The following is a 27,256-nucleotide window of genomic DNA, read 5'->3' as shown; positions in this document are numbered from 1 at the left end:
TCCCCAGGGTGATTTAAATATTTAAATCACCAGTCCACGAAGTGCTTGTAATGATTTTACTCAACCTTGCAAAGTCTGAGGAGGATATAGTAGCCAACTCTGATGTCAAACCACTGTCTACTCTCTGGAAAATATGAAAGTAATAATATGTAATGACTGTTTTTTTTTATCTGGTTAGGACAATATTTGCACAGTACAGATTTACTCTTTTGAACACTGCTGACTGAGCAGGTTGGTCTATCAGTAATGCTCTGAACTTGTTTTTGGGAGGTGCTCAGTTCAAATATCAGCGAGGATACAGGCTACTGAGACTGAAGTTTTCTTAATTTTCCTCATTCCCTTCAGGCAGATGATTGCAGAGAACCTTGGTTAGGCTTCTTCAGAACACTTTTAGACTCATAATTCTCCAACGATTCTACCATTTGACACTGTATAATTTTAGACATTGTTGTAAAAATCCCCATCAAATTACTTCTCATTTTCACGCTGATGGTAACTTTTAAAGAAGATGCCCTCAAGGCAGATCACCAGAAAATGATATGTTGTTTCATGTAGAGGATTAAGGTATTCGCTTTGGATTATAAAGATTGATACTGCAGACTTAGTTTTTGCAGTCTTGGACATCTTCCTAATGAATAGTTTGTCAATAGAAACCCTCTACCAGGTATCATTTCTAGTTGTGAACTTTTACTGCTACTGAAACTTCTCCATTGGCTGTGCTGTGTGTATGAAACCAAAGATATGTATCTTTATGCAACAACAGAACAAAGGAAGTTTGTATTTCGCCTGGGTGTGGCAGGCCACCTAGAAAGGTGACCTGTTTGCAATAGTAGAGAGTGAAGTATATCTCGGTTATTCTAATTTACAACCAGGCAACACAACCACCACTCCTAGGAATATAAGAGAATCACAAAATTTTGATATGTGCAACATTTACTTCCGCAGTACACTTTTATCAGTTGTAATAAAAACACTCACTCAATGAAGTTCATCTACTGCTGCATTTTATGCTTACAAGGAGTGACCTTGATTATGATGCCTCATGACAAATTGAAAACTTAGACTTCACTGTGCAAAGTTTTACATATATATAGATGGTTCAGTGTGATCATATTTTGTTAATACGCCCATGTCCGGAAATGCTTTGGTTTGGCACTATGGGCCAAAAAAAGTTTCCAATAGAATGCTTAAGTTTGAGTGGAGGTTATCATTGTTTTATATTATAAAAGGTGTTTAAATGGCGGCTACCAACTTGATTGCATGTTCTGCTGAACTCTTCAAAAGATTCCTGGCATTTCCCAGATGGATCCAGCTGCTACTACAATTCTTGCCACAAGATAATGTTCTGTCTCCACTGGAGTCTCGTACACCAGGCTTTGCATGTACCACCAGAGAAAGAAAACCAATGGATTCAAGTCAGAGGAGCAAGTGGGCCAGGTTATTGGGCCTCCACATCCTATCCATCTGTTGCCAAAGGTTTCATCCAAATACTCACGGATGACATTAGTGCAGTGTGTCAGGGGGCCATCATGCTAGAATCACATTTCATGATGGTCTTCCAAAGGCACCACTTCCAGCAGCTCGGGTAAGGTCTCTTGGAGAAATGTTAAGTAAATATCAATAGTAAGCCACAGAGGTAACGGCATCCTCCTTCACATTTCAGAGGCCCTAGCGCGTAAACAGAGCATTTCCGGACATGGATGTATGAACAAAATATCAGACTGAACCCATCTATCTAGCACAGAGCGTTGTAACATATTTATTTACACCCTGCATAAAAACTTGCAAAAAATTAAGGGTACATAATGGCCAAACATAAATAAAATGTGTAACACCTGACACCCTTCTTAATGAAATACATTGCTTAGCTGTAGTGAATGGTTCATTGTCCACCAGAGCTCAAATTTAGAAAAGCCACATAAGATCTCACAATATTACAGCCTCACTATGCTCCTCTGTATCATAACTGAAGTAATTTTCTTAGTAATGTGTTTCAAATTTACTGCATGTACCAAATCCTCACGTCATTCAGTTCTCTCCATTTCAACACAAACTTATAGTAAATGTTCGACCCTGAATTGTATGGCCTTACCTAAGTGTACAACATGTAGCAGTGAATCACTTTCAAAGAATCCCGTATACTGATTTCTTTCATAGAACACTCATTCTTTTATGGGAAGATGTTTGCTTATCCACTTAGTGATCATATGGGCATGTGGTTTCAGCATGATGGTGCCACTTTTCATGCCATGTACATAATTCATTGAACAGACGCTTTCCAGATGCATGGATCAACAAGAATCATCTATAAAAGGGCTGTGGGGGTATGATCATCTGCCTATCATGTTTGGTTTGGGTCCAGATTTTTTCTTACAGGACTGCATCAAGGAAACCACTTGTATTGGAAGTACAAGATGGACAACCTGATCAAATTGAGTCCTAGTAGCTGCAGCAGACATTTAAGGCCAACCTAGACAATTGGTTTGCATTGAAACTTGATTGTCTTGTTACAAAGTGTGCATGCCAACTAAGAGTGGTTAACTGTGAGCAGTTCTTGTTGGGAAATGAACAGAACTATATGCTAGCCCTAGTATACAATGTTTTCTATTAAACATAATGTAAAATTCAAACTAATGAGGGCTGATAGCTTGGGAAACCTTTTCTGTAATTAAAAGTACAAAATAATAATGTTTAATTTACATGTTATGCTCCAAATTACTTCTCATACTTGCCAAAGACTGGCCACAAGGCATACAGTCTTTCACATAAACACCTGATGCTGTAGCGTGACTTACATACATACGAGTACATACATCAGCGTTTCACAGTATTCATAAGTGTGCAACTGGCACTGAATATAAAACTTGTCAAAAAATAGTCAGAAGACAATCACAGATAAAATCTCAGAGACATCAATTCGACCATAGTTAAAATCTAAACTGAATACCTCAATTAAATAGATACAATGTTATACATATAATTACACAAAGATAATTAGCAATATATAATAATTCTCCTTCCTACTCATATATACATATGCATTCAACGATGAACTATAGTTTTCACATATTTAGATATAAATTGCACAGTAATATAATAAAATATACCCAAATAAACATATTTCTGATTATAAATCTTTACAATAAAGCAAAAATTCATTAACTGAATAAAACGAATTATTGATTAATATTTCTTTTAGTTTTCCTATGAAAAGTTTCCTGTCTTGTACCAAATCTCTTACATAGAGTAGCAAATTGTTGAAAATTTTAACACACATGTAATAACCTCCTTTTTGCCTTACTGCTAAATGTGACTGTAATACATGTAGATTCCCTCTATGTCTTGTGGTTTTATTATGGGCTGCATAAGGGATACGCTATTTATACGAATCACATTCACTGATCGAATGTAAATACCTTCCGAAACTTAGGAAGAACTACTTCCTAATTTGCTCATATCGGCTTATACTAGAACTGCATTATCAGAGTAAGCGCAAACCACGGAAACAATCTAGCATGCACGATGGTGTGTAAGGCCAGAGCTATGTTACGATTCAATTTATAAATAATCTCATCCCACCTCAGTGTATTACATAGGACGAATTTAACCGCTGTCAATTACCATTCATAGTTTTAATAATCGTAACATGTCGCATATATCTATGTCTGTCTTGCAGGGCTAACTGGAATGTATCCCATTCACTTGTAATATTCCTTGCCTTCCTTGCCTTCCTAGCAATATAAACGAAAGATGTTGAAAAAATTATAACTCTAAACAAAATATTTCTCACGTTACACACGTTGAAACATACAGTAGGCAGTGAATTAGCATGTTTCGTAATGGGGCTTGATACAGTGTAGTTTTTAAGCGAATACAGTTTTATAATGTTCTGAAATACGGAGGCAATGCCTCCATTTGTTAAAGAAATCCGTATTTGGCGAATGGTGAGTTTGTAGTAGGCCTACATGTATCAATTTCCAAATAATTTTACAGATGGGAGGTATGAGGATGGAATTCGGTGTAACGTCATACTGTACTTCGAAACGCGTGTTAGGAATATACAAATGTATTCCGTCATATTTCATAACGTGTTTCATTTCTGCAGTGATCTGCAAAATCTATATATGTATTATGTAATTTTAAGAGATTTAAATTTATTCAAATGTTTGAACCAAGTTTACTATTACAATATATTTGAACAAGAAAATCATAAATAAATGAAGTATGGACTTAAAATATTGTGCAAGTGTAACAGGGATCTCTGCCCCTAAGGTAGTGATAGCAGCAACCTCTTAAAAACACTGATTTTTGCCAGTGTTATTCAGCCAGCTGACTGTACTGTAAACAAATAACGACCTTGGACAATAAAAGAGAAACTGTTTGGAATGTCATAAGAAAAGAGGTAAAATTTCATTTCATTTATTTCGTGTCCATGAATCATTATACATGATATAAGACATGTCATTCTTGTGTAGTTATAGTATAATAAGTTTCATGATGTTACTATTGGGGNGGGGGGTGCTGCATGTGAAGCATGTAGTGCAACGTGGAATTTGGGTACCAACTCAGCATTTGCTCTGGGACCAAGGAAAACCTTGATTGAATTGGCCGGTCACAAGACCTCCCAGATACACTGGTTTCTAGCAGCACCACTCCCACCGCCTCGGCTCCATATCCCATAGCAGTGAAATAGGAATGAACATTGAAATTGAAATAGAAGTTTCCTCAGCAAACAGTAATGCTTTCAACAAATATTTGCTCCTAGTTGCTGCAAGGATCTCCTCAGTTGATAGAAATAATTAATATATGCTTGGCAACCTTGTCTCAACTAAGTAACACTGTGGAATGAGTCTTAACTGGAGCAGTTAATAGTCACTCTGTAAGAGAAGAAATTATCTGGGCCTGATGCATTCAGTTTACCCTATTTCTTTAAGACCAATTTTAATATTATACTCCTATCTGCACTTAGCTCTTCTAAGTTTCCACAGGCTGTTTGACAAACATTTTGCAAGCAATTCCCATATCTCTCATGATAATCTTTGATTTTGTCACCCCAGTATTTTGTGAAGAGTAAAAATTATGAAGCTCCTTATTATACAATACATTTTGTCAAGTCCCTGTATATATCGTAGGTTACTGTATTCTCAGACACCTTGAATCTGTGTCTTCCCTTAACCATTATCCTCTAGAAAGAGGATTTTTAATCCCTCAAGTGCTTCAGGACTGGAAAACTAATAATCACTTAAATTTGAAAAGCCAACAGAAAAGTTATCAGGATCATGGCAGGTGCCAGCAAGTACAAACTGGCTCCTCGGTCATTCATGATTGATAACAGCAATGTTTCAAACAAACCCAGATGTTCACAAAGTCAATATGAAACATAGACTTGGTATTCACAGACAATAACTCAAGTCTAAGTGCTTTAAAGGCTTATCCATTAATAGAAAAAAATGCGGTTAGTCATGGGCTTCCCACCGCAGTGGCCCAGGTTCGATCCCAGGTCTGATCAAGTGGGATTTGTGGTGGACAAAGTGGTGCTGGTGCGGGTTTTCTCCAAGTACTTTGGTTTCCCCAGCCAATCTTCATTCCACCAAATTCTCCATCATTACAATCACCCGGGGGAGGCTACAGTAGGCCAATCAGTGGCTGCCATGCCGAGTGGACCCAGTTGGACTCCACCCCCACCCAAAGCGAATAAAAAAATAGAATTAAAAGATTTCCTTTTAATTCACACCCTAATTGATGAATACAAAAATTAATACAGTCTAATTAATAATAAATATTTACTTTTGTAAATGTATTCACATGTACTAATCTATGAAATTTATATCACATAAGGGCCTGCTATAAATCTCTTGGCCAGTCCAGCAGAAGAGACACACTTCTTGCATGATTTCTTTCTCCTCATGACTGGACCAGCTACACATTTTACAAACCCTTAGACCAATGCATCATAGACAAAATTCATCCAGGTGACAGCAGATATCAGAAATGGTTCCATTGTTACTTGTGCCTCCCTTGCATCTCCGTAAAAAGTTCATATTCGTGAACTGACATTGCTCTTTGGAAACAGCAAATTTGAAACTTTAAATCCCAGTCTCCTGTGAAAGGGATTTTCAAGGGCAGTGTTCAAGTCTTGCACTGATTTCATACAGTTTGTTTTTGGTGAGCACTTAGCATTTTGACACAATTGTCTCTGTGCCCAATGATGACTCTGTCTGTGTATTTCATTATGACACACACACACACACACACACACATGCGCGCGCGCACACACACATACACACACACACACACATACACATTCTCACTCACTGGTGTCCACAGCCATGTCTTCACTAGCCTTTGCTCGGTAGCGGGTTTCAGTGGCAGACATTCCCCTTCCTTTGGGTTCCTAAGCTATCCATAGCCTCAGTTACCAGCTTCTTACAGCAACAGCTCACAACGGCTGAAATACAGCAGCCCTCTTAAGTCCCTCACTCTCCGACCAACTCTCCCACTAATTCCACTGACTCTTACTGTTCTGCTTATAACATCTTGGTATGGATGGCATAGAAAACACCGCTGCTGTGTTGCAGTTTACGAGGTATTGTCTAATTGTTTGTTTGGTGGTTATCGCTAGCAATGATCTACATGCCACAATACTTTTACAAGATGAATAAAATTTTCCTACAAGAGAGATGGTATTAGTAATTTCCCAACCTGGTATTATTAATTTTATAGAGATGGTAGTTGAAAACATGAAGACAATGGAATGCATTTGACATAGTTGGTGTTTATTCTTACTGTCATTTAAAACATTACTGTCTTCATGGCATTAACAACAAACAAACTCAGTGGTTTTAGTTCGCAAGTGAAATATACCAACTGAGTGACCATCGCTTGTCAGTGAAGTTAGTGCCAAATTTAGTGGATAGAGGGTGTTGCATGGTCAGCGCAGTGAATTTCCACAGCCAGTAATTTTGGTTTTCTAGACCAGACATGGCATTAACAAAGTAACATTGTTAATAATCACTGCTTTTTAAATTTGGAGCTAAAGTTGATGTATTTATTGTTTGAATATATTAAATTTCAGTTGGGCCATTTAATATTCTTTCAAAAATATTATTCTCAGTGTTGATTTATGTTCCCACTGCAGGGCCTCCAATTTCAAAATAACTATGCATCAACAACTAGACTGATCTAGACAAGATTTTCCTTGGTTCCCAACCAACAAACCAACCAGCATTAAGCCTCTTACTCAACCACTAAGTCAGCCAGGTTTGTAATTCGGTTTTTATTTTATTTCAACAGCTGCTACGATCTCTATCTAACAGCTTCATGAAAACTTGGTGACCTGTTGATTTTCTTTAATTTGTTTACATGATGTACTATATAGATCACAAATCTAGAATCTGCTGGTAACTTTTATCTCCTGGTAATTAAATTATATGCATGTATTGCATGCACATGAAAACCGAACTGTGTAGAGTACTGATGTTTGGTTCATAACTCATATCTTCCATTGTAAAATACGTGTAGTAGAGAACATATCAGTCCAAAGGAGGAACTGGATCATGAAATGTTAAACAGTTCCTTCCAGTATGACTGGTGACGATTTTTTCAGTTATTTATGCCCTTGCATGTTTCGGTCTTCAGAGACCATCATCAGAGGGACACCTTTACATCAATACAGTTGGAAGCCACTATTATAACATATGTTCTGAATGTTAAAATATATTTTTTTTTCCTTGGCACTACAGCCCCAGTGGGCCTAGGCCTACCTCCATGAACTTCTCCGTTCACTTCGGTTTTTCTAGATCTTACACATTCGGTAGGACTCCTTGGGCGGGTGATCAGCTTGTCGCAAGGCCTCTGCCTGTACACAGACACAGAAAAACGCACACACACAAACTAAACATCCATGCCCTGAGTGGGATTCGAACCCAGGATCCCGGTTTCNTTTACATCAATACAGTTGGAAGTTACTATTACAATATATGTTCTGAACATTAAAATATATACATATAATATTAATAATATACAACTGGGTATAAAATCTAAAGTTTTTACAACTACAGTGGCTGTTCCTATATATCAAAATATTTGTAATTGGTTTGTTAAGATTTTATTGGAATTTATAAACCAAGTAGGTTCGTGTCGTCTTTCGTATTATTTCTCTTGACAGGGGCCAAATGTGTGCCGCCTTGTTTTTCTCGAGAAGAGGGCTCTTTGATGATGTCCTGTATGTGTTTGTGGCGTGCTGTGTTGGACTGGACTTGCAAAGAACAATAACATGTTCATGTAACTTTTGCAAATTCGACATAAACGCCATATATCATAAGAAAGGTGGAATGTAGTCATTTGCATATATCCCATAATCTGTTTTCTGTTATCTTCTGTACAATTCTATGGAAAATAAAAATAGTGAGACCTTGTTTTAATAAGTACATTTCTGTATACGTTATGGTATTTTGAGTTCATAGATGTTGAATTGGTTTGATGTTTCATGACATGTTTGTGTTACCAATTAAGCAGTTGATGAGATGAATGGAATATGAATCTTTATAATGTATGGCATTTGCATCTCATATGTAGTAAAACCTGCTGCTACAGGGATTGAAAGTAACACTTGCACCTGCAGGTAGTTTAAAAAATGTGCACTTGTGTTTGACTTCTTTCATTGGAATGTTGGCTAAAAAAGAAATTCATTGTTGCTCAAACTTGGAGTTAGAGATGAGTGCTCTTTCTTAATCACAGAGCTGCCCATATTTTTCCCCCAGCTTGTATTTGTTAAGTTAGTGTACCAAATTCCTTTCCATTGGTTCAACTTGTCCTTACCTAGGTAGAACACTGTCTTTCTAATATTCTGTTTTTCTGTTGAGTCTTGCAAATTTTGTTGGCTATTTTCGCTAGCAAGTGAATTTCATATATATATATATATATTTCTATGTGATGAATGCCTCATAAGAAATTTGTTGATTCCTCTTGTTTCTGAATATGTACTTGTAAAGTATTGTGTAACAGTTTTTTTGTTCACCTGACTGAATCCAAGAAAAATTAAACTATGTTTAAATTTGACAAATACGTGTATGACTATGAATTAGAACATTGTGTTTATTTTCTTCTCTTACAAATGCATACATACAAAAAATGTTATGTTATTACTACTTTGGATCTTGAGAAAATTCACTCCTGTTTCTTATGAAATGTCTTCTGATGTTTATACATGTACTATGTAAGTGTGTATCATTTGCTGAATTTCAGTTGTGTTGAATATTATGGTGATGTATTTTTTACTGAACGCATTTTCATCAATAACCAATTTTAAAGCAACTTTTTCTTTACATACATACATTGTTATTAGACCCAACAAAATTATGGTCTTCACGTGCTTGAAAGTGGTAAAGTAACCAAGTTATGCTTGGCTTTAGTGAAACTGTATCACCAACTTTGCGGATTCAGTTAATAAAATGGCAGATATAGTGGAATTATGAAGGCAAGCTTACACATCCTCTGTGTTCTTTAAATTTTCTGTCTTGTCAGTGTTTTTATTAAACACAGGGTTTGTGTTTAGTTTTGTACTTAATATGTCACATTTCTATATAATTTTCCCAATTATAAATCCTCGTAATGAAGTTGTCATATTTCTTCACAGACTGGAATATCTCAATATGAAGCTAATGTCCCTAGTAGCTAAAAGTAACACTTGGATGTACTTAATTCATTAATTTTATTCTATTTGAAGCTGCATATGAAACTTCAAAAGCCTGATGAAAGGACAGAATGGAATAGTTAACATAATATCAGAGACCCGCAGATTAAGAGTTGTACTGAATATTCTTCTAAGAAAAATCTTTGTTAAAATGTATTACAAGTTCTTGGGCTTCATGATACAGAAAGCTTCTGAATATTTTAAGCCGTCAGGAGGCCTTCCTTCAGTTAGTTCAGCAAAGGTAATTTACAAGTGAAAATTTCTGTGAAGAATTCATTCACATTTTCTAAACTTCTGTATTTTATTTAAAATTTTTTTATGATGTAGAAAAATTGTCTATATTCCAACGAGTTCTCATCTGTACACAAGGATAGATGGCTAATACTACGTGATACTGACACTTGAACATGAGCTTCCATGGCTGTGCCACCATAATCACACCACCACAATATATAGTTAAATTATATTAAACCTAAACTCTGTGGTGGCAGAACTTTGGTGATGCAGGGCCATTGTTGTTTGTGTTTTAACCATACATTGTAACAGGGTGGCAATGGTAACTCTGTGTGTAAAAGATCTTATTTGTAAGGTGTATATTTTACTTACATTTGCATAGGGAGAAGTCGGAGTCAATTCTTCCCATCCAAGCCACAATAGTATCTGTGGTTTTCATTTTATGCATGCAAGAGGTGAGATGAAAGTGGATGCAGCTAGTCACAGTATCAGCCAACATCATGCAATTGCTGGAAAACCAAAGTTAGTGGATGTTCCTCATTGTAATTTTAAACTAGGCAACAGTAACATGTAATTAAAGTAGTATGATACTTTAATATACCACCACCACCTTGATATAAAAGTCTTGAACTCCCCAAATGTATGACAAAAACCTGTACCTGGAGATACTAGAGCAAGCTAACAGAATATTGTATCCTGAATGAGAATGAATTTAAATCTAAGGTGGAAATGTAGGTCTGTCCGTGTTCTGGTTTTACTGGCCACTTATCATTTATGTTTGTGTAAATAATCCAGTAATTGTCATATATATTTGATGAAAAGACAGAATCCAGTAGAAATTAAGTTTTCTATAATATATGAAGTGTGTTAAGGTATAATGATTATCTAATTATCAGGTGTGAGGAAAATAAGCAAGATACTGAACTGCACAGACCAGGTCCTTCAGCTGTTGAACAGCCTCAGGGCAGCCAGTCCAGCAGCAAGACACATGTGTGTGACGTGTGTGGGAAGGGTTTTGTGCTGCGGAGCAATCTCAAGCAACACTTGTTGGTGCATACAGGCATTAAACCTCATGTGTGTTCAGAATGTGGAAAGCGCTTCACACAACTTAGCAACCTCAAGACCCACTCTATAGTGCACACAGGTGAAAAGCCGCATGTATGTGGGGTGTGCGGAAAAGCATACACTTCACTACACAATCTTAAAGCACATGAATACATACATACAGGAGAAAGAAAGAGGCACGTTTGTGAGACATGTGGGCAGGGATTCTACCAGCACGGTGACCTAAAAACCCATAAACTTATACATACGGGACAGAAGCCTCACGTGTGTGGAATTTGCGGAAAAGGATTCATTAAAAGAGGCGATTTAAATGTTCATATGGTGGTGCATACTGGAGAAAAGCCTCATGCGTGCGAATTATGTGGAAAGAGGTTTGCACAACGCTGGAAACTGATGAAACATTCAATGGTGCATACCAAAAAATTGGACAAGATTGGGATAGGAAAAGATATAATCAAATAGTGGTTTTTGCATTTGCTCCTCTGTTTCCTTAGGAGGACATTCACTAGATGTTTTGTGAATATGGCAGTGCGCAAGAGAAATGTAGTATTACATGAATATACGTAGCCTGCCCAAACCTATGTGATAAGTTCCAATGTAATGGTGAATTCAAGTAAAAGCATTCCTTTCATATACTTCAATACTTGCATATTTTATGAGCTTTGTATACTCATCTTTGTGTTATTTTATCACCTTATAATATTCAGCCACCTGTGTGCATTTTGCACTGAACTCTCAGTCAATTAATATACAGTGGCTGCAATGTGAAATGCTGCTATTCAATTAAGTTATATCTGCCAGCATGGAAAATTATATACAGCATGATTCAGGATACTACTGCCAGATTTTAGGGGCTAGCTCACAATAAATCCAATTGATGAATTCATTATACTTGTTTAATTATGAAATTTTAAGAAAATAATTACATTATTGTATACATGCAGGTATTTACATTTAACATCCACATTCATTACATTTAAATGTAATGAATGAAAAGAAAATTTTCTGAAGTTACTGGCTTTTTCTTCACATTATGTTTAACACAAATGTCTAATTGTATACTTGGAACTTGCACAGGTCTGTGTATTTCACAGGAAGTGCTTAACTTACCACCTCTGGCTCACACATTCACGAAAGCTGTGCTGAATGGAGTCCATGGTACAAACCAGTTGTCTAGTTTAGCCTGGGAAGTCTGTTGCTGCTACCAAAATGAGACCAGTCATTTCATTGAAATCTTACACAAGTCCACAGCATAAATGATTTCTTTGGTACATTCCCACAAAAATATTAGTGTGTGCTCACATCAGGAGGATGTGGCAGCCAGGTGATCAAATTTTAACAGCTGATCTCTGTATCTAGAAAATGGCTGTTCAATGAAATATGTAGTTGGCATGAAAATTGGGGAAGGGCACAGTCATGCTGAATGATTACTTTCTAAAGTATTGTTAATGAAAATCACAGCTTGCTCCACTCATGAGATGGCACAGGCATCCAGTGATACCCATGGGCTAGTAGCTGGGCATTCCTACATCCCTAAACACATTCTCATTACATATAAACATGTGGGTTCACAGACGCACCTTCTTCTATGTCTGTATCAGGTATTTGGAAGTGTGGAGGTTGTTCATCTAGTATTTCCAGACATTGTCCACCAGTGGTTAAATCATTTTGCCATTTATCAGTATCTATAGGCATCTGATTTCTACAAGTTGACAAGAACTGATGCATTTTTTTATCACCTGATGGAAAAGAACCTTAAAACCACCAATTATCTGTGACACAAAAATGGCGTTAACTGTAAATAAAATTATAATGTATGCAAAGAAGTTATGAGTCATTTTTCTTCACCACCAGAACCATGTTTGTAATTCTTTATTTTCATGTGCTGCACTCCCTTCTGAAGTAGGTATATGAAGATTTAAGTTTGATTCTTATGTTACATATATGAAGTGGGAATGGCATGTCCTTAGTTTGTCAATGAAGAAAATGACGTGATATGGATGGTAGCTATGAATATACTGAAAAAGAAGTAGTGAACACTTGGCAAGGGATGGTTCTCCAGCCTGAAAGTTGGGTGGAGAGAAAAAGAACAGTATGCTAAGAAATGAATATGGTCTTGTAGGATGTGAACCATAGGTACCAGTATCTTGCAGGAATTTGCAGTCTCCATATTTGGATTAGACCTGCAGATTCAGACAAATGAATTAAAAGGTCTACTTCAAACACAAGGTCACTGACAGGCAATGTACCATTAATGGGCTAGCAGTTTTCATGTGTGTTCGCAACAAACTACACTACAGAACATCAGCATCAGTTGTGTTTTACAGTACGTCTGTGTCTGAATCCCGTACTAACCATAATTATTAAAAAATATGTTATACTGCCGCATTCTGTTGCACTGCATGGATCTGACTTGCATTTTGCTATTATGTCGACTATGTGTAATTTCATTTACTATTTACTCAGTTTTTCTTCATTGACACTACATGTGTGTACTACAGATTTAAGTGGGCAAGAGGTGGGTGACATGTCCGGACATTGTTATTGTTGAAATTCTGATGGCTATGGCAGTTTCGTGTCCTAGAACCCGTAGAAGTTGTAAGATCATTGGTGGTAATGTCAGGATCGGTCAGTATGGTCAGTATCATGTGATGGTCACTGTTTCAGTACGAGCAGCGGACGCCAACAAAGTGTGCAGTGAATAGTAGAGTCCACGAATAAATGGAGTTTGAATTAGGGTCATACGCGAACGAAAACAAAGTAATTGCTTTGTGTGTACATATAATCTTGCAAACATATTTTTGGACAGGATCTTGAGCGTGTTACCATAAAATTATTTTTACAAACACAAAGGTAAGTGAATATATTATGCTTACATGGTTAAGGTAGGAAACTTGATCATGTTTAATACAACGAAACAATTTGTTTTGTAAAAGTAGGTTTAGTCAGATCATAATTGGCTGACTATGAAAATGACAACGGGAAGTAGAGTTACATATTGTAATATCGATAAAATTCATAACACTCTAGCGGATTCGCATGCATATTCTATTCGGAACGATGGAGAAGATGGAGAACCCAGCGCGTTCTGTGATAACTTAGGGTTCACAGTTTGTGACCATTTTAATGTCAGTAATGTAGGCACTGAACAAAAAACATTTTCATAAACTGACGACAAATGTGTTCGTGGTTTAACAAGATATACTTAAGCAAAAAATTCAGTGCCGTCATCGTGTTTGTAATTTTAAGACTACGCACATGTCTGGCAGAAATAATTCGTACGGTGTAAACATGACACCTGGAAGTAAATATGCATTTCAGGTAGAAACAGAGAAGTTGATAAATTAAAGATACGAGTATATTAACATACATAACCACACAGTTAATACTTATAAGTTGTCACCTGCGATGTTTGTATTGGTGATTTCAGGATATTAATGTTGCTAGTGTGAATTGTGTATGGACACACCTGAGCATGCAGTCAGAATGGGTGGAGCATTTATCATAATATTTGAAAATGTACCAGGATATAATTAATGATATCTGTAGAGTTTCTTTTTTTCAGGAAGAAAATTTAGAAAGTTTTTTGTATTGTAGGCATTAATTTCTTCTTAATTAGTTTGACACCTTACATGGCAGGATTTGACAGTGACATACAAAGATGCAGATTTAATAACGGTTGATCCAAAGAAATTCAATTATTAAATGTAAGGGGGATACTTAGTGGTTTTATCACTTACTGTAAGGACAGTTGCTTTGCTTCCTCAGTAGCTATTAGTATAGTTTTATATATGTATATATTCATATTCATATTTATTTCCAATTCCATAGATCCAGAGGGGCTAAAACGCCATTGGATGTGGAACAAGCCCCGTACATGCATAGTTTCAAAAAACGATTGAAACCAGTCAACACAATAAATTTTCTTATACATGATCGGACAAATTATAAAAACATGCAATAGAACCACAATATTTATACACAAAATAGTACATTTAAAAACATAAAGTTGACATCTTACAATCAAAATAATCAAAATTTACAGTCATAAAATCAGCAATTTCAATACTTCAGATATAGTCAAATTTCAAAATTCTTATTTATAACAATACTATTCCTCCATAGTGTAGAAAGAGTTGGTGGTCAGGAAATTCTTTAATGCCACTTTAAATTTAGGAATATCATACGATATTTGTTTAAGCGTTGATGGAAGGTGATTCTAAGTTTAATACCAGAGCACCATACTCCTTTCTGGCATACAGTCAGATTTACCACTGGAAAATGCAAATCACAATTAGATCTTGTATTAAAAGTATGAACATCGTAGTTCATTTTAATATTAACAACAAACATTAATAAAGAGAATATATACTGAGAGTAGAATGGTAAAATAGACAGTTCCTTAAATAAATTTCGACAAGAATCAATGCTGCCAGAATTTGTAATGATTCTTATTATCCTTTTTTTAATTTTAAATATAATTTTAGAGTGAGTTGAACTACTCCAAAATATTGTACCGTACAAGATAATTGAATGGACTAATGAGAAATGAACCATTTTTAAGGTCTCCAAAGACAGTAGTGGTTCCAAAAATCTAATTACATAGGATACTTTATTTAGTTTAGGTATCAATTGTTCAATATGAGTATGCTATGATAAATTTTTATCAATTATTAAGCCTAAAAATTTTATGGTATGTGCACAAGATATTTGTCTGTTTCCATATGATATATTTAAGTCAGCTGCATTAGTGTTTTTAGTTAAAAATTGAAGGAAATAAATTTTTCCCAGATTTAATGATAATAAATTGCTATGAAACAATCTATTTAATCTTTGTATGGCTGTATTTGTATCTCTTTCAAACTTTGGATATCAGGGTTTGTAATTATCAGAGTAGTATCATCAGCATATAAGACAGGGTTTGAGATGTCAGATATTACATTAGGCATATCATTAACATATAAGAGAAAGAGCAAGGGACCAAGTATGGACCCCTGAGGAGGGACTCCAACAGTAACAGATTCCCATCTATAGTAGTATTTACTTGAGTTAACATTAACTAACACTCTCTGATATCTATTTAGTAGATAGGATTTTATTAAATTATAAGCTGTTCCTGTAATCCCATAGAATTCCATTTTGAACAACAAAATATCATAATTAACACTATCAAATACCTTATGAAGATCACAGAAAATACCCCCAACTAATAATTTACTATTTAATGCTGTTAAGATATTATTAATTAAGTGATAAGACGTGCAATCTGTCGATGATGCTAGCCTAAAGCCAAACTGTTTATTAACAAGACTATGATTATCCTTAATATGTTGATTAATCTATTATAGAGTACTTTTTCAAAAATCTTAGAGAGAGATGTGAGGAGCGAAATATGTCTATCAAAAATCTTAGAGAGAGATGTGAGGAGCGAAATAGGTCTATACAGTAAAACTTGGTTATAGCAACATCGGTTTCTGCGACACCTTGTCTATTGCGTCAAATATTCAATGGTACGAACTAATTCCTCATAAAGCAACTGTTTTTATACCTTGCTTAGTACGACATGCACAAATGCATCAACCTCGTATGTAACGTCATTTTCATTCCTGAATTTCTCTGATATCGTGGGAAAGTTCGATGTGTCTGCCCACCCTCACTTTCTCTACTTGCTGACGTGACTGTCCTGGAAGAATACGACCGCGGGCTGCAAGAGGAGCGTGGGTTTTATGCGAAAACAAGGGTGTGGGGTGGGACTGCGTGAATAGTGCAAGAGGACGCGGCAGGTTGTTAACTGCATTCCTTTCCTAGAATCTCGTCTAACAGGACCTCACATTGTCTACTTACCCTATAGTGTTCCTGCCTAAACCCAGAGAAGTGCAGTAGCGAAAACATGGCAATGAAAAGGAAAGTTTTAAGCATTGAAGAGAAAGTTAAAGTGATTCGTGAAATATTGTGTGTATTGTCAGTGAAAAGCGCTGTAATATGTCTTTGATATTACACATTTGGGCAATTCCACGTTAATGTTACGTTAGTCTGTACTTAACTACGTATTTCACTAAAAAATGCAACATTTTAACTCGGTTTTTGGTAGATTTTTACGTGACTAACATAAGGCTACTGTGGAAGTGCCCATTTCGGTTACAACGACATTCGTTTATAACGACACTATTTTTAGGTCCCTTTGATGACGTTATAACCAAGTTCTACTGTAATTAGATGTGTCATTTTTGTCTCCTCTTTTAAATATAGGTCTTATTTTGAAAAATTCTAATCTTGTTGGAAATCTGCCAGTAATCAACATTCTGTTACATATATATAATATATAAGTTAAGGGGGAAGAAATATACTGAATACTACTTTTTAAAATTTTTGCTGATATCCAATCGTATCCATATGAGTTCTTTATTTGTAGTGGCCTTGTTATATCTTCTACTTTAGGTGATACCCATTTTAAATTTATAGCAGGAAAAGGTTGGGTAAATGCCTTGAATAAGTAAGTTTTAGAATTTGCACAATTGAGTATTCTGGTAGTTTCTTTGAATAGCCAAAACAAAGTATTTACTAAATGCATCATGTTGCATCATTTAACATCAGATTTAGATCATGTAATTATTGTAATCTTGCTTCCAATTGTACTGAGTTGGTTTAATCACATATAAATAATTTGTATTTTCAGGGTCTGAACTGCTTATTCTCATATTTCATTATCTGTGAAGTTGATAGTTGAGCCAGTTAAGTGGTTATCTCTACTGCAGTGGGGTATTAAAAGTCCACAAACCTTATATTTTTCTAGTTCAGCCAGATAATTTTAGATGTTTTACATCCTCTTCAAAATTTAATGTCTGAGCCATTTTTATCATGTTTTCCTTATTTTGAAAAATAAATGGCTAATGGGATCACCATGGTATGTATCCCTCTCCTATCAACTTTTGAATGCTTGAACCAGTTTTTAACATGAAACATGGAGACATTTTGAAAAACTTGGTTTAAGGAAAGTGCTGATATCGGCATATCTTGGCGAATAAAAATACTTGTAAGTAATGTAGACAGAATTAGTTTCTATGTAGTAAATGTGTTCTAAAGATAAAATGATAACATAGAAGACACTCGTTATAAAACAGGTGTCAGAAGACGGCTTCCATACCTGTGTTATAAGTGAGATTGTCATTTATTTATTTTTGGAGTCTATGTTGTTATGTAGGCAGCACTGATACAGTGATTAAAATATGTACATAAAATTTAAGAATTATTTCATACTGTAAATTCTAAATGGTTGTGGCAGTGTTGGACACTGAGGATTACTGGATGGACCAGTGATGGGGGTTACCTCTTTCTAATGCCCCCCCCCCCCCGAGCAGATATTTCCCACTGTGTAATTTGAGGATGAAAATGGATCCAGTTTCCGAAACCTTATTTCTTAGAATATCGAATGATGAACAAAATCCAAAAATTCAATAATCCTGAATTTCAGACTGTAGTCAAGCAATTTTGCCATTTGAACGAAGTAATCCTGACATTAGAGAAACCAGGGGACATGTGGTAGCATAGTTGCTTGAGGCATTATGCTACGCTTTGATTCCCAGTGTCGTTGAATTTTTAATTGACCTAATCCTTCCAGCTGCACTCTGGTCCTGGGGTTGACTCAGCTTCTAAAAGAAATGAGTACCAGGAATCTTTCTGGGGGGGCAAAGGGTGACTGGAGCATAAGGCTGATGTCACTGCCATATGTGAGCCAGTTGTCTAGAAAATGTGGGAGCCTTGATGTCTCAGAACCCTATGGGCCTCTATGGCATGCTACTGGGATAGCTTTACCCTTTATTTACAATATATATATATATATATATATTAGAGAAAGAAGGAACATACAACCTATTCATAATGGACTATGGATTTTGCACACTACAGCAAGGACTATTGCAGTACCATCTTACACTGTAAATAAAATGTTTCACAGAATTTGTATGTCATAAAACATTTGTAATCATTACAATTAATATGTTGTTGGACATTATCCATCATCTTGTCTGTTCTTAAAAAACCGTCCTGTTTCTTTTAAAAAACAAAACGTTTTGGGGACTGGATTCTGTCCCCGTCTTCAGGTAAAACCTACTCAGTTGGGTCCAATAGACAGAGCTAGCCCCTATCTTCGGATGGTTTTTTAAGAACAGACAAGATGATGGATAATGTCCAACAACATATTAATTGTATTAATCTACCATTGTCACAAACTTTTAGATCTTATTTGTAATCATATTAGGGAACATAATCAAAGCCAGAGTGTAATGAGAGCCTACTATACTAATGCTGTTGCTAACAACAGGTGTGCTATAGTCTTTTTGTTTATAAGGTTCTATAAGAAACAAATATAATGTGGATCCAAATACAGGGTTGTGCACTATGAGTAGCAAATATTATATAGCTGTGACCAATATAATCAACCTAAGAAAACAAACACAAATGAAGCATCCACACTAATAATATGGTATTCTCAAGAAAACACAGATGTTCAGTAGTACCTGACATTTCTGGCTGATTCCACAAATGGGTATGATACTGTTAAAAATAAAACCTATAGCCATGATATAATTATATATTAACAAATGTAAAAAATGATGTGTTGACAGTGTTTAGTAATTTGATATCCATGTGCTTATATCCAGTATTAGTGAAAAACTTGTAGACTACCCTAGTGCCCAGTATATATTTAAAAAAGGGAATTTAATTTAATGTAATGTTTCTTACCATACATAAGGTGTGTATGAAATTATTTTTATGGCTGCATTGAGATCACCTGAATGGCACTAGAAGGAAATATACCTGACATCAGCTGGGTTCCTCTCTCAAATAAAAGGTGAAGGGCATTTCATCTGTTCTGATAGTGGTAATGAGCTTCACTAATAACTATAAAAAAATGCCAGTAATGAAGATATAATGTAACAAAAAAACAGTAATTCCATCCCTTATACAAACTTTTTCTTTCTCACTTTTTATAGACCATACAAGAATTATTCTAATTCTATCCAGAATATTGAAGTATACCTAGAAAATCAGAGGTTAAACACATTTGAATGATATACTTGTTTCATGTTTAAGAGTTAATAGCGAGCAGCTAATCACCGTACAGCATACAAGCTTAGAGTTTCAGGTTAAGATAATCACGTATACATATTGGAATTGTCTGAATAATGGTAGAGTGAAGCTAGGATACTACTGCTGAAAGCAATGTGTAGATGTTTCTCTGCTTGCAGGAGTACTGAGGTTGATCATGACAGAAGGGAAAGAAGTGGCACCACAAAGCTTGATCTTAAGTGCCATAAAGAGTGAAATGCTCACTCATGAACTCGGCATAGAAGAAGGGGAAATAGGACTACAGCGTGTTCCGCTTGCTTATCCCAAGCAGGTTGGTCTACCTGCATCGCTTTTCAGTACTATTGCATATTATTAATAATACAGTATAAATTTAAGTACTAAGCAATGCCTGTTTAGCTGTTAAACTTCAGAGAACTATAATTACTCTGCCTGTCCCTTGTTCTCCTTCTTTTAGTGATATCAGACTTTTCTCTTCTACACTCACATGTGTGTTCATATTTCTCTCTGCCTACCCATTTGTCTCTTTAATCCCTTTCTTTCCTTCAGTTCCTCTTTCTTTATATATACTTACTTCCTAGGTTATATAAAGTTCAATGACCTGGGTGATTACAAATAATGGAGATGAATGTAACTGGTAATGGATTGGTGTTAAGGTACTACAGCAGCATTTTACTAGGTGGATTGCATGATAAACTTGTCAAGTTGCTGTCTTGTGGATCAGGTTTGGAAGTGAAACCTTGCAGATATGAGGCAAACCATCCAATTAGCCTGTTCTATTGGATTAATATTAATTGGATCCTTGACATCATTGGAGAAAATAGTATGTGGACCTTTAAAATACACTTCTTTGTAATACTGTAATTATTATTGGGAATTGGTCTGTTTCAGCATGTCAGATGTGCTTGAATTGAATCCTGGAAATGACACATGATTTCTTCAGCGTCCCCCCCCCCTTTCCCAATGGATTTACAATCTGTGTTATGTGGGCCTCCAGGTACTGAGGATAGCTGCGAATATATTGAATAAGCAGTTGCGGACAGCCGACAAGGGATGGTCCTCCAGCTATGGGTTGGGCATGGGGCTAACTCCTCACTGTAAAAAATAAGCTTGTTACAGAATGTCACAAATGGTCTCAGGCTTGGATGGATTCTTTAGATAAATGAGCTAAGCTAAGAAAAATGGACTTGAGATTAGATACATGGAATGTAAGAAGTCTGTATAGGGCAGGTTCTATAAAAAGAGAAATGAGAAACATAAATTAGGTATCAGTATTTTGTACATAAGAAAATCATATCAGCAGTTAAGAGGGTAGAGTTTGTTAGTGATAGGATGTCGTACATAACACTAAGAGGTGACCAGTGTGATATCATTTTTCTGAATGTTCATGCCCCAACAGAAGATAAAAATCGATGATATGAAGAACAGGTTCTGTGAGGAACTAGAACTTTTATTTGCTAAATTCCCTAAATACAACATGAAAATTCTGTTAGGAGATTTCCATGCCAAAGCAGATATGGAAGATAATTTCAAACCAACATTTGGGAATGAGAGGGTACATGAAATTGGTAATGATAATGGAGTTGGAGTAATAAATTTTGACACATCCAAAAATGTGACTGTCAAAAGTGCAATGTTCCCACATTGTAATGTTCATAAATTTACTTGGACATCTCCAGATGGAAAGATTCAACAGTCAAATTGACCATCTGCCATCATGTCACAATATTCATGACTGGAGTTGTTTCATATGCAAGGAAAGTGATGTTTTACTTGAATTATATATATTTCAGGATATTATTGTTGAAGTGCCTCTCATAAATGGTGAACCACCAGCAACATTGAATTCTTCAAGAGATTGTGATGCCTCAAATCTCCTGCAGTCTGAGGTAAAGTAGTTTTAAAATGAATCATCCAAAGGGCCCATTGTATATTTAGCAACAGTGATATATTATACATACATCACATATTCTAGGCTTATGTATGGAACCAGTGGTTATGTTCCATGGATATTGTACAGCATCAAGGGGCTATTCTAATTCCTGAGTGCAATATGAGTAACATGTTTCATTTTGTCAACTACATTATCCTTTTACACAAGGATTATTAGCAAGGTGGGGGTGATCAAGACCTATAAATCGTAACCATAGCATTAGAGTTATATTTAGTAAAGAAAATCCAATATAATATTGTATATGAAATGTTATTTCAGAAGCTATTTATGTAAAAATTAACTCTTTCTTTTCGGTCATATCTGAACCACAATATTTTTATTTTTTATGCCAAATTGTATGAATTAAGATATTTGTATAGCATCTAATTTCTATAGAGTTATCAGTTTTTATATTGAAAATTGTTTGTACAGGTAGCATGTGGGATCACAGCAGAAAAAGGAAAGCATTTCTATGAGGGAAATGAAGCTGTACAGTATAAGCAAGAAGGCAGTGTGCAGGGCATGACTCCCAAAGAAGAGCAAATCAGGAAACGTAGAGAACAAAATAGGTTTAGAATGAGAGCACTACGGGCATCTGAATCAGAGGTGGCCCAGAGACTAAGGGAACGTAACAAGTTCAGAATGAGAACTCTTCGTGCATCAGATTCTCAGGTTGCTAGAAGTCTCAGAGAACGCAACAAATACCGAATGAGAGAAATTCGTTCTTCTGAATCTCGATTAACTTGCAGACTTGTAGAAGGCAGCGCTTTGCATGCAGAGTCTACTCAAGGAGAAGAATGCGTGCCAAATGATATAAAAATACAAGAACACTATTTAGGACAAGGGCAGGGTGTACATATTACAGGAATGGTTGATAACTCTTGGAGAACAGGCATCAGGGTTGATCTTGTAAATGTTTATACCGAAGGAAATAAATTTCCATGGGTATGTGTGGAGAAAGGTTCTCAGCAAAACAAGTCATTCAGTGTTCAAGGATCCCAAGATGTAAAGCAGAGTGCATTTGAACAGTCTCTTAATGGAGTAGTACACAAGGCTAAATCAGTCCCTTACGAGTGCATTCCAGCAAACAGAAATAACTGCAGGCACAATATATATGACAAAAACGAATTTCATGCTGCTGAAAGTGAAGGCAAGGGGAGTACAAAATCTGAGGTGGAATACCTGAACAGTGTGGTGAACTGTGCGCAGTGTGATGGATTTGTAATGAGAAGTCAAGAAGTAGGAATATGTGCTGTCAGCAGCTGTCAGCAGCAACATAAAAATACATGTACTGTTCATATGAAAAGCAAAGAAAGTTTTGAGGGCCAGGGGTCAGTAACAGTAGGAGATGAAGCTCAGGGTGATATCTCTCAGTGGAAAGAGAAGTTTAGTTCACATTTTGTGACATTTGATGGTGAAATTACAAAACAAACCAAGGTATTAATAAAAGACGTTCCATCTGAAATAAGGGAAATGACTGTACCCCAAATATTTGATCTGGCTGAGAAACGGAGGGAAAAAGGGAAGCTAAGAATGAGACTTAAACGACATTCAGAAACAGAGGAAGAAGCTGAGCGAAGGAGGGAACGTGGTCGGTTGCGAATGAGAGTATTACGAGCATCAGAAACTGAGGAACAGGCTGCAAGACGTAGGGAACTTAATAGGTTGCGAATGAGAATGAAACGTAGCTCTGCAAGACACTGATGTTTGAATTTTTCCATTATGTTAATTCCAGTCATTGTTTATGGACATACAGAGTATTTAGTAATTATTGTGTATATTCATGTAGAGCTTTAAATTAATTTGGATATAATTAATATATAAAGAGACACAATTAACCTACACATTGCAGTAGCTTTCATTGAAATAACCGCAGAAAATTACATTGATAAAATTAATAACACCAAAAGCTATATGCTTTGGACTTCAGTTGTTAAAACAAAGCCGATTATTATATCAAAATAAAATGCTTACTGATTAATAGTTGAAGAATATAAAGCTTAAAAAAATAAAATAATATATTCAGTCTTAATCATTTGCACCATGTTGTCTGTCATAGTGTGGTTGACACAAAACAGGAATATTATTCAGCAGTAGGAAGAAAACATCCATACAAAAGAGACACATACTCCAAAGAGAAAATAACTCCACCACAATACGACATAAGAAAATCAGGAAGAAATACATATAGAACTAGAAACAACAATTGTGAGTAATTATTCATAACATATGAAACAAACATTAACAATCAATCCCAGAAGACATCATCACCCTCTAATATACAAGCATCACAGAAACCCACATTGTATCGATGAGGTATAAACACTAATTTAAACAATTTTAGTCCTAAGGTTAACTATAATATCAGAAATACCAATGTATGTTATAATGAGATTAGGAATCAACAGTTTTTAAAATAATACTTATATGGATCCATATTAGGACAATTCAGTAACAAGCACATATTTAAGAAACTGCCTGATGATCCAAACAGGGATCGAAACATGTAGCAGATGCTAAATAAAACCAGTGTTAGTACAATAATATTGAACTGGTTTATTGGCAAATTTGTTTACGGCCAAAAAAAAGAACATGTAATATATTCAGTCCTTTATATTTTGATGCATCCATTATTTCAAAGTTTCAAGTTAGAAATATATGTAGATGCATGAAAATATTTTAAAGCTTTTCATATAATGCTGTTATACAGAGGGACTATTTATCAGCTATGCCCATTCAGTGTGTTAGTTACTGGTCCATAATCCTCACACTCAAGGCATACCAAACAAAACCAGAAGAAAAATGTGGCTACTTGGGATGAAGCTCATCACTATGAACTGGCCAAATATACCCGTTATGGAAATTACTGGATCATGTTCCTGTAAATTGTGCACGTCTGGTGTTATGTAAAGCTGTGGTTTCAATAATTTTGTTGCAGTCCTACAGAGTTCCCTTCATGTTTAAGACAGATAAGTTTACCTCAGAGCACTGAGTGCTTTATATGAATGTGTGAAATGTAAATGTGTTGGCATGTCTCTGAAAAAATCTGGAAGAAAGTTAGCTTGGGTTCATGTTCTCTACAGAAATATTATTCAGAAGCTTGTCATTAGAGAAAAGCAACTGGCATATAATGGGAAAACAGAAAGACAGTATTAGTGCTTAGCCTGAACATTTGGTTTATAAGCCTCTTAAGGACCGTGTCAGAAACATGACTATCAAAAGATGCTGCAAGCTCTGCAACAGAATTATTGAAACTATCGTCTTATAAAGCTGCAGTTGTACCCCCTGCAGCCGTGTAACCAGTAATTTCTTTAATATTACAAACTTTCCTGTGTGCTAGAAAGTTTTATTTAATAGTTTTTTTTCATCTTTCACTATAATAGATCTTACATTAAGTAAAGTAAAAAAGGTAAAGCTATCCCTGTAACCGGCCATGAAGGTCCATAGGGTTGTGAAATGTTGAGGATCCCGCATTATCTAGACAATCAGCTCAAAGATGGTGGTAAGGTTGTCACCCTTACGCGCCGGCCGCGCTTTACTCCCCAGGAAGATTATTTAATTAATTCCTGGTACTCATTTCTGTTAGAGGCTGAGTCGATCCCAGGGCCATGAATGAATGTATAAGGGGTGGGCCTTCTTGGCCCTTGCACCGTGACCACAGGGCCATAGTGCAGCTAGAAGGATTAGGTAAATTGAAAAAAATCCAATGACCTCATCGGGACTTGAACCCGTGGCCTTCCAGCTTGTAGCATAGTGCTTCAACCAACTATGCTACTGCATACCCATACATTAACTAATGTATTTTCATATATAATGGACAGATTTTATGCATATAGAAGTTGTTACAGGGAGTGAATATGTGGTTTTGTATTGCCTCCTTGTTCATGTGTAAAATTATTAGGGCACTTACTGAGGATGTTGCTTTTATTTTAAATGGGTTGTATCTGTCTAAATAAATAATGTTTTCTTCATATTGTACAGTTATTACATTAATTAGAATTTTATTTTACTGCAGTTACTATCCTCACTTAAACACTGTGTAAAGATAAACAATTTCGAAAATGGCCTTGTAGGCCAAAATACATCTCTCGATATTTTTACTACATAATTTTCTGCAGAGTTAATTTAATGAAAGCCACTGTTGTATGTAGACTGAGCACATTCTATTTGTGTAGTAGGTATATTCAGCTGGGCAACTTGTCTTGAATATGATAGGTGGCTGTTAATTTCACTATAAATTACTGCAATCTGCTAGAGCACTGAAAAAAGAAAATGCCAGGGCTTTGAGGAAGACCAGCAGGGAGTGATACAGTTACAGTGATGTACTAATAAGATTGAATCAGGTTTAAATTACCATAAATTATAAAGTAGTGTTCTCATCTTAAGGCCTTTATCATTGGTATACTTATTCTTTATCCTCTGTGTAGTATACACATATTTGTGGCTAAGCCTTCATTAAGAAATCACTGCTTGCTTTTATCATGAAGTGCAAATTACCTTGTTATAGAGAACAACCTTGTAGACCTTGTGACAGGATTTGTAAATACATGGGAAAGCTGTTTTTAATATGCTCATAGTGGTTCTTTTGACTATGGAGCCACTTACAGTAATCCACATCGTTAGAAAAAGAGATCCCACAGTAATGGATTCCTCCTAACCTGGGGACGCTGAATCTTGTATTATGGCTTTTAAGGGGAGTTAGGATAGCTCAGTCAGTATAGTGACTGGCTACGGGCTGGATGACTGAGGGGTCGGAGTTTGGGGGCTCACCCAGCCTCCTATCCGATGGATACTGAAGAATCTTTCTCCAGGAGTAATGCAGCCGGGGCATGAAGCTGACCACTTATCTCCAACTAGTGCTGAGGTCAAGAAAATGTGGATCTATATATCTGCTCCCCCGTACACCTTCGTGGCATAGTGCTTAATTATTTAAGTCCAAGGACAGCTTTACTTTTACCTTATGGTGCTGTAGGACACATCATTAACAGATCTAGACACATGGGTTGAATTCTTTGACATGCTGTATTGGAGAGGTCTGTAAACTGAGATAACTTTGGTCAAACTTTCACTAGTTTCTCTGCATGGTAAATACTTTTTAAAATTATTATATAAGAAAAGTGTTGAAGCACTTGTTTCATCTTACTACTGAGAAGGAGATAACCACAGTCTCAAATACGAATTTACTGGTGCACAGACACTTGTTTACTAGAGTTACTGACACTGTAATACAGATGTCTGGATGA

General features: G+C 35.9%; 1 protein-coding gene across 11 annotated transcripts; it reads left to right on the top strand.

The window, feature by feature from the left end:
• Positions 1–813: 813 nt before the first annotated feature.
• LOC111870095 lies at positions 814–25,477 on the top strand. Of its 11 annotated transcripts, none has more exons than XM_023862095.2 (5): positions 13,363–13,846; positions 17,670–18,026; positions 20,242–20,393; positions 21,874–21,969; positions 22,446–25,477. In XM_023862095.2, exons 3-5 carry the CDS (start codon positions 20,259–20,261, stop codon positions 23,715–23,717), a joined length of 1,503 nt encoding a protein of 500 aa, XP_023717863.1. In that variant the 5' UTR covers positions 13,363–13,846; positions 17,670–18,026; positions 20,242–20,258; the 3' UTR covers positions 23,718–25,477. The 11 variants fall into 11 exon arrangements, 8 of the variants coding, with proteins under 8 accessions (XP_023717865.1, XP_023717863.1, XP_023717859.1 ...); XM_033753682.1 differs by lacking the exon at positions 13,363–13,846 and adding an exon at positions 14,298–14,314; XR_004513615.1 differs by lacking the exons at positions 13,363–13,846; positions 17,670–18,026; positions 20,242–20,393; positions 21,874–21,969; positions 22,446–25,477 and adding exons at positions 814–4,402; positions 7,139–7,260; positions 10,311–10,450; positions 10,825–11,944.
• The last annotated feature ends 1,779 nt before the right edge of the window (positions 25,478–27,256 follow it).

This window comes from Cryptotermes secundus, unplaced genomic scaffold, assembly GCF_002891405.2.
Source record: "Cryptotermes secundus unplaced genomic scaffold, Csec_1.0 scaffold545, whole genome shotgun sequence".
Lineage (NCBI taxonomy): Eukaryota > Metazoa > Arthropoda > Insecta > Blattodea > Kalotermitidae > Cryptotermes > Cryptotermes secundus.
This window is presented reverse-complemented; position numbering and strand designations above follow the sequence as displayed.